This window comes from Moschus berezovskii, chromosome 14, assembly GCF_049115385.1.
Source record: "Moschus berezovskii isolate FMDL1 chromosome 14, NW_MosBer_1.0, whole genome shotgun sequence".
NCBI classification, from domain to species: Eukaryota; Metazoa; Chordata; class Mammalia; order Artiodactyla; family Moschidae; genus Moschus; species Moschus berezovskii.
The window spans coordinates 61,966,302-61,975,540 of NC_142473.1; the positions used below are offsets into that span (position 1 = coordinate 61,966,302).

General features: G+C 41.8%; 1 protein-coding gene across 1 annotated transcript; it reads left to right on the forward strand.

Annotated features, from left to right (window-relative positions):
* Positions 1 to 5,068: 5,068 nt before the first annotated feature.
* On the forward strand, positions 5,069 to 7,157 carry FIBIN (fin bud initiation factor homolog). The gene has a single exon (XM_055423748.2). The coding sequence runs from the start codon at positions 5,549 to 5,551 to the stop codon at positions 6,182 to 6,184; it is 636 nt and encodes a 211-aa protein (XP_055279723.1). The 5' UTR covers positions 5,069 to 5,548; the 3' UTR covers positions 6,185 to 7,157.
* Positions 7,158 to 9,239: the final 2,082 nt, after the last annotated feature.

Here is a 9,239-nt window from a genome sequence, read left to right on the forward strand (position 1 = left end):
AGCCCAATGGCTTATCCCAAACCTCTGACTATAATCAGCCTCATTCAAGAATGGATTAAAGATCTATGTCAGGTCAACAGTGGAATCTGAGGTTGACCTGAAGGACTTGCATTTGAGTTACCAGGAAATCTAATCTGCCATTCCTGTTAGATGTGAACAAAGAAGGCTGTAACCCCAGAAGATGCTGGCAGCCATCTTGGAACCACAAATTAAAGAGACTGCTGAAGAATGACTATAAACCAAGGAAATAGAACTAAAGCACTCTGAGAGAAAAACTAGATTCTGGACAGACCTAAATTAAAAAGAATGTGACTGGTGATAGAAGCAAGGTCTGATGCTGTAAAGAAAAATATTGCATAGGAACCTGGAATGTTAGGTCCATGAATCAAGGCAAACTGGAAGTGGTCAAACAGAAGACGGCAAGGGGGAACATCAACATTTTAGGAATAAGTGAACTAAAATGGACTGGAATGGGTGACTTTAACTCAGATGACCATTATATCTACTACTGTGGGCAAAAATCCCTTAGAAGAAATGGAGTAGACATCATAGTCAACAAAAGAGTCCGAAATGCAGTACTTGGATGCAATCTCAAAAACGACAGAATGATCTCTGTTCATTTCCAAGGCAAACGATTCAATATCACGGTAATCCAAATCTATGCAGCAACCAGTAATGCTGAAGAAGCTGAAGTTGAATAGTTCTATGAAGACCTACAAGACGTTTTAGAACTAACACCCCAAAAAGATGTCCTTCTCATTATAGGGGACTGGAATGCAAAAGCAGGAAGTCAAGAAACACTGTGAGTAACAGCAAATTTGGCCTCAGAGTACAGAAAGAACAGGGAAAAGGCTAATAGAGTTTTGCCAAGAGAACGCACTGGTCATAACAAGCACCTTCTTCCAACAACACAAAAGAAGACTCTACACATGGACATCACCATATGGTCAACACCAAAATCAGATTGATTATATTCTTTGCAGCTAAAGATGGAGAAGCTCTATGCAGTCAAGCAAAAACAAGACCAGGAGCTGACTGTGGCTCGGATCATGAACTCCTTATTGCCAAATTCAGACTGAAATTGAAGAAAGTAGGGAAAACCACTAGACCATTCAGGTATAACCTAAAGCAAACCCCTTACAGTTATACAGTAGAAGTGAAAAATAGATTTAAGGGACTAGATCTGATAGACAGGGTGCCTGATGAACTATGGACAGAGGCTCACGACATTGTATAGAAAGCAGGGATCAAGACCATCCCCAAGAAAAAGAAATTCAAAAAGGAAAAATGGCTGTCTGAGGAGGCCTTAAAAATAGCTGTGAAAAGAAGAGAAATGAAAAGCAAAGGAGAAAAGGAAAGATATACCCATTTAAATGCAGAGTTCCAAAGAATATCAAGGACAGATAAGAAAGCCTTCCTCAGTAATCAGTGCAAAGAAATAGAGGAAAACAATAGAATGGGAAAGACTAGAGATCTCTTCAAGAAAATACAGATACCAAGGGAACATTTCATGCAAAGATGAGTTCAATAAAGGACAGAAATGGTAGGGACCTAACAGAAACAGAAGATATTAAGAAGAGTGGCAAGAATATACAGAAAAACTGTACAAAAAAGATCTTCATGACCCAGATAACCATGATGGTGGGATCACTCACCTACAGCCAGACATCCTAGAATGTGAAGTCAAGTGGGCCTTAGAAAGCATCACTATGAACAAAGCTAGTGGAGGTGAAGGAATTCCTGTTGAGCTATTTCAAATCCTAAAAGATGATGCTGTGAAAGTGCTGCGCTCAATATGCCAGCAAATTTGGAAAACTCAGCAGTGACCACAGGACTGGAAAAGGTCAGTTTTCACTCCAATCCCAAAGAATGGCAATGCCAAAGAATGGTCAAACTATGGCACCATTGCATTTGTCTCACACACTAGTAAAGTAATGCTCTAAATTCTCCAAGATGTTCAAGCTGGTTTTAGAAAAGGCAAAGGAACCAGAGATCAAATTGCCAACATCTGCTGGATCATTGAAAAAGCAAGAGAGTTCCAAAAAAACATCTATTTCTCCTTATTGACTATGCCAAAGACTTTGACTGTGTGCATCACAATACACTGTGGAAAATTCTGATAGAAATGGGAATACCAGACCACCTGACCTGCCTCTTGAGAAATCTGTATGCAGGTCAGGAAGCAACAGTTAGAACTGGACATGGAACAACAGACTGGTTCCAAATAGGAAAAGGAGTATGGCAAGGCCATATATTGTCACCCTGCTTATTTAACTTATATGCAGAGTACATCATGAGAAATGCTGGGCTGGATGAAGCACAGCTGGAATCAAGATTGCCGGGAGAAATATCAATAACCTCAGATATGCAGATGACAGCACCCATGTGGCAGAAAGTGAAGATGAACTAAAGTGCCTCTTGATGAAAGTGAAAGAGGAGAGTGAAAAAGTTGGCTTAAAGCTCAACATTCAGAAAACAAAGATCATGGCATCTGGTCCCATCACTTCATGGCAGATAGATGGGGAAACAGGGGAAACAGTGGCAGACCTCATTTTTCTGGGCTCCAAAATCACTGCAGATGGTGACTTCAGCAATGAAATTAAAAGATGCTTACTCCTTGGAAGGAAAGCTATGACCATCCTAGGCAGCGTATTAAAAAGCAGAGACATTACTTTGCCAGCAAAGGTCCATCTAGTCAAGGCTATGGTTTTTCCAGCAGTCATGTATGGATATGAGAGTTGGACTATAAAGAAAGCTGAGCACTAAAGAAATGATGCTTTTGAACTGTGGTGTTGGAGAAGACTCTTGAGAGTCTCTTGGGCTGCAAGGAGATCCAACCAGTCCATCCTAAAGGAGATCAGTCCTGTGTGTTCATTGGAAGGACTGATGTTGAAGCTAAAACTCCAATAATTTGACCACCTGATGTGAAGAGCTGACTCATTTGAAAAGACCCTGATGCTGGGAAAGATTGAAAGCAGGAGGAGAAGGGGACGACAGAGAATGAGATGGTTGGATGGCATCACCAACAGAATGAACATGAGTTTGAGTAAACTAAGGGAGTTGGTGATGGACAGGAATGCCTGGCATGCTGTGGTCCATGGGTTCGCAAGAGTCAGACGTGACTGAGCTACTGAACTGAACTGAACTGAATTTAGACTTTCAATAAGTCAAGGAATTCCTTTTGCCTTTAGTCTGATTAAATTGGACTTTCAGCTACTTGCAGGAAAAAGATTCCTTCCAACTTTGTGACATGGGATTTGTCTTTTAAATGAGGAAACTGCAGGAAAAAGCATACACTTTGTGTGTATATATGTGTGAACTTTTTATTGCAGACCCTGTGTATCTATAGCTAACTCTGTACCCTGCACATAGTAGGGGACAAGTATAGTAAGTGCTTAAAATAGGTTTGTTTAGTTTAACTGGTTAGTAAGTCAGGGAAGAGATTGTGCAAGAAGTGGAGTGAATCAGAGTAAATTCCTCTTCCTTTTCTTGGCCAAGCCAAGAATCCATTTGAATCCATCTGCTGTCATTTGGCAATGTGCCAAGGAAAACGAAATTAAGCAGTATGGCTCTTGAGTCCAAGAGTCCAGTCTCTCAACTGGAGATGGTTGGCGTTTTCTGCTGAAACACACTGAAAATAAGTCAGTCTTTAGTTAGCATAAGCACTGAGGAAACTCAATTGGTCCCTGTTTTCACGATGCCAGATATCTGGTTAAAAATTAAAATGTGCGGTCAACATGCTCCTCGTAATCTATGTGTATGAGATCACATGGATAAATATCCAGTTACTTAACCAGACTTCTCATCGTGTAGCCAGGGTGGTTTAGGTCCTTGAACGTGACAGCAGGAAGAAGGGCTTTGTGGTACTGATTGCAGTGCGTTATGACTTTGAGAGGAAGATGAGTGTAAACACAGGCAAGTCACATGAGTGTTTCAGTTACATTTCAAGGCAGAAAGAGGACATGACCATAGATATAGGGATGCTGCCTGTCTTCCTGCTCTTTCCTTGTCTTTTCCTTCACAACCCTGTTCAACATATAATCTCTCTTATTTATTTATGTTAATTTTCTTTCTGGGTTCCAGAATGGAGGGCTCCAGGAAGGCAAGGATTTCTCTTTATTTTTGCTCACTGCTCTTTCTGTAGTATCTAAACTAGATTCTGGCATATGATAAATGTTCACTAAAAGTGTGATGAACAAATGAGATGTCCTTAAGAACGGCAATTTGGTAAGCAATTCATAAATCAAAAACTAAGATGGCTGGGTGAAACAAACACTTTTTTCCCCCCTTAAATTAAATTAAAAGACCCAGTGACTTACTAAGTGCTGCCTGGTTCAACTGTAATCTTTGTGACAATAAATAATTTGTTTAACCTTATATCCCTTGGGTTCTCCATACAGAAAATGAGGATAACAGTACCAGTCCCTTATTTTTCAAAAACTTTTTAAGTGTCCCAAAAGAGGCAATAGCTGTAAAGGTGTTAGGTTAAAGATGCAATGAAGGAGCTTAGCAAGGATGGGCTTTCATGAAATTAAACAATTATCTCAGTTGTCCACTGACTTGCTAAACTGGCAAAAGTCCATGTCTCAGCTTTTGTTCCTATACATACATTAATTAATCAGTTTTCTATATTCTTGTTTCTTCCAAAGTATTCTTATTGCACATTTTAATTAACTAACCATTTCCAAACAAAACTGCCATTTCATACATTGCAGATTTGTCTTCAAAGTGATAAACTTTTTAGTGATAAAAACAGGGCATACTCACAGAATCCAATCTAACTGACACATTTAAAATTGTGAAGTGGCATTTCTCCAGGGTAATTACCCTTCCTCCCAATAGTTAATAGTTAAACAGCCTTTCTGTTATGGGAATTCAGTTTATCCTCTTCCCATTTGTTCCTTCACTTTAAATTCTGTTTTCCAGGGTCTCCCTACCAATCCTCAAAAAGAGACCCTGTACCTTTAATAGCAGAGACCTGGTGAGAGGTTTCTTCCCAAACTTGTTCCCTGGCTTCCAAGTGACGAAACCAGCTGTAATTTGAGAGCAGAAAGATCCTCAGGATATCATTAGCCAAAGGAAAATCTCTGCATTCCCACCCAGTCCAGGAGTCGAAATCCTATCAGAGGGCAAGAGCCTTGCTCTCCAGCTACAGGCTCCATTTCCCAAGGAGCAAGAGGGACCTCGGAGAGCCAGAGAGGGGCAACGGAGCCAGCCAGCATCCAGCCAGAATCCTGGAGGAGGGGTTCCCCATCGTGCCGGCATCCCGCCAGGAAACAGCCGGCTGAGTTCCAACCACCAGAGCGAGCGCAGGAGCTCAGAGCGAGGGTGCCTCCTGGGCTGCTGGCTGCGGGGTCTGCTACCCAGGCTCTGCTGCGCAGCCACATGCAGCCAGCTGGGGAGGGGGGGTCAGGGTGCAGCAAGGCGACGGGGACTGAAGCTGACGCCGTTGCAGGGAGGCACTGACTCCCAAGGGGGCCCCCTCCCCTTCCTTGCGCCTGGGCGAAAAGTCTTCTCCAGGGCTCCCCGGTCATCCTGAATATCCAGGATGGTGTTCCTGAAGTTTCTCTGGATGGGTTTTCTGTGCCACCTGTGTCAGGGCTATTTCGACGGTCCTCTCTACCCAGAGATGTCCAATGGGACCCTGCACCACTACTTTGTGCCGGACGGAGACTACGAAGAGAACGACGACCCCGAGAAGTGCCAGCTGCTCTTCAGGGTGAGTGACCACCGGCGCTGCTCCCAGGGGGAGGGGAGCCCGGCCAGCACTCTGCTCAGCCTCACCCTGCGGGAGGAATTCACCGTGCTGGGCCGCCAGGTGGAGGACGCGGGGCGCGTGCTGGAGGGCATCAGTAAGAGCATCTCCTACGACCTTGATGGGGAGGAGAGCTATGGCAAGTACCTGCGGCGGGAGTCCCACCAGATCGGGGATGCCTACTCCAATTCGGACAAGTCCCTCACTGAGCTGGAAAGCAAGTTCAAGCAGGGCCAGGAGCAGGACAGCCGGCAAGAGAGCAGGCTCAACGAGGACTTCTTGGGGATGCTGGTCCACACCAGGTCCCTGCTGAAGGAAACGCTGGACATCTCCGTGGGGCTCAGGGACAAATATGAGCTGCTGGCCCTCACCATCAGGAGCCATGGGACCCGACTAGGTCGGCTGAAGAACGATTATCTTAAAGTGTAGGTGAAGGGGCAACCTGCCCAGCAGAGGGCATCAGGTCAGCCCTCCTGGTGGAGGATGGGAGACAGATACAGGGCTAACTTTCCCCTTATACTTAATTTTTTTTATAACCTGATTTGCACTCAGAGAATGATCCTGAAAAAGAAAAAAAGTGAGAGTTGAGTGGTTTTAGTTTTGTACACTATTTATGTGATTGTTACTGATTTGTCACCTGGAAAGGACAATTTAAAGCCATGCCTCCTACCTTTCCTAGAAGGGCTTTATAAACTCTGCAGAGACACCTGTTTCAGCCACATCTAAAAGGATACAATTTATGCAGTAAGGACTGATTAAAGTTCCCCATCCTGGAGATTAAGTGAAGATGCCCAGGGAGCTTGTGCACAGCTCCTTTCAGGCTTCTCTCCTGGGCTCTGAAAGCTGTCAACATCGCCTGTTTTTCAGATGAGGTCAGAGGTGCTACTCAGCATGCCTGCCAGAGGATGGAAGTTGCTTGTTTCTTCTCCTTTTCCTTCTTATTTATTAACCATGGTCTCCGAGGTTTTGTTTTTCTTTGTCTTCTTTTTCTTTTGGATTTTGGGGGTGTTTTTTAAGAGTATTGGCTAGAAACTATATGCAAATCATCTTTTGCAGGGAGCTATCTGCGGTGCCTCTGTGGGTTTGTGTTTAAGTTAAAGGAACCACATTTAAGAAGCCTAACCTTTGTGGTGGTCATGAACTCCTGTGATATGCCGACTTGCCATGTCTCTCGTTGTGTGAGTGTGTCATCAGCGCTGCAGTCCATTACAAAGAAGTAGGGAGATCGTCTTGACACACCTCCAAAAGCCTGTGATTTAGGTTACCAGTGTATTCTTTCTCATCTGGGGGTTTTGCTTCTGTTTGCTTATTGAAAACTTGTACTTTGAGTAGAGGGAATTCTAATTCTCATAACTCCTTAACTAAGTTTTATTATTCAGCCAATAAATATGTTCTCGTATAATACTTGCTTATTTTCTCATTTATACTCATAACTTTCATATTGCAAAGAGGTGCCAATGCAAAAAGAAAGAAAGGCTGGGATTTAAGCCAGTTTACTTAGAGAATATGATAAAGAAGGCAGAGGATTACTGCATATTTAGCAATCCTCCCTTCCCTGGCCACCCTTACCATCCTCAAAAGGAAACAAAAAATCTAGACTGTGTCAAAACTTGATCTCTGCTGGTCTGCCTAAAACTCCAGTTTGCTCTAGTGTTTTTGCATAGAATTAACTGAAAAAGTTTATGGTGAGGCTCAGAGCTTATACGCCCTTGGAATGCAGAGGGAGAGCTCCATTCTAAGTTGTAGGAACTACAGTAATGTTTGATAATTTTGAAGACAGGTATACATTATTTCATTAATAATTTTTAAAGTGGAAATGCACTTTATTTCATATTATTCCCCAGCCAGTCTTCACCCTCGCCTTAAATATGTGCATATCTGCACACATACACACACACAAACACACACACGTGGGCGCACACACACTAAGAAGTATCATAATCTCCTTTTCAACAGGGAGTCATTCTTTCTCTCCCATGCATGAGGAATCCAGGTTTCTATTCCTCTGAAGTGTCCAATATTCTCTTATAACAATAGGGGAAAAAACTGAGGTCCAGAAGGTGACCAATCCTCAGTTAGTTCCAACAACTCCAAGTCTCCTAGATTTAAGTATGGGATTTTCCCACAGTGCTTTTTTCAAGGATGCTGAGAGATGAGATAGAGTGACCTGAGGCCCGTGGCTTTGCATAACTATTTCATTGTTTAAAATAAAAATGAACAAAATATGGAACAATCCTTCATACAATCATTTGTTATTTCTTTTCATCACCCAAGGCTCTGCTTTTAACCACCAAGGGTATGTGAGAAATAGGTAAATGTTTTTTTAAGAGAGTTTCAAGTCTTTATTCTATGAAAGATGAGATAAAAAAGATAACAGCAGAGGCAAAATAGATTATTTTCGTTACTCAAATGATTGTAGTTTGTGGTCACAACCCTTGCTATCTCAAAACCTCATATCACTCACTTCAGGTAATCACCTCTAATCCCCAGACATATTAAATGTCATCTTCTCAATTTTCCCAGCTGTAATAGAAAGATGTTAGACTCATGACATGGATGGAAAACTGGTTTCCTTGTGACGCTAATTTCAACCAGTTGTTAATGGCTACATAGAATAATAGTATATTTAAAAAGGGTTTAAATAACACAGATGCAAAGATTGCTGTCCCCAATTAGAGATATCTTGCATGCGTGCAAGTAGGCGAGTAGTGACCCATCTGCTACAAATTTGAAAACCTCAAAATAGACCATGTCTGAAGTTCTTTCCAGTGCTGACATTCTATGATTCCTACAAAACCAGAATGAAATTGTTTAACATTGACTCATCCATTCAAGGCTAAACATATAGCCAGTAATCTCACAGAATCTTATGTAAATGACCCCAGAGGTCAAATAGAAATTTCCAGGTGGGGAGAGTAAGCCATCCTGGACTACCAACACAGAGGCTGGCATTACAGAGAATTTCTAAATTAGGATAGGGAGCCAGCCCCACACAAATCTTCCCTTTCTGCTTCCTTGTTATTCTTACTAAGACTTTATTACACAGTGACAGAATTCTTTTTCTTTTTTTTTTAAAGTAGTGGTGCCTTATTGTTTAGATCATGAAATATCTTAAGAATCTGAAGAAAACTATGTACTTTCTTTCCTGAGGAATGTACTTATAAGAACATTCATACAATGTAGGATAGTCTTTCTTTAATAAATATTTGTTAATCACTCAATATGTGTCAGGCACTAGTTAGGTTCTAGGTAATGCTGAGATATTACAAAGAGTTGAGACACCATCTAATTGAAAGCTTAAAAAGCCTCTTAGAGTTTTATTTGGAGTAGGAGGAATTTATTATTATTATTAAACAAAATAGCCAGCTTTTTTGGATAACTCATTTTAGCATTATTGGTTAGGGCCCGTGCTAAGAACTTTGCTTGGGTACTTCCTTAATTCTGACAACAAACTGTGTGAGGAAAATATTATATGAAAGGAATT

Bases quoted from the DNA above. Each gene is read 5' to 3' on its own strand.
- FIBIN (XM_055423748.2), top strand. From the start codon at position 5,549: ATGGTGTTCCTGAAGTTTCTCTGGATGGGTTTTCTGTGCCACCTGTGT.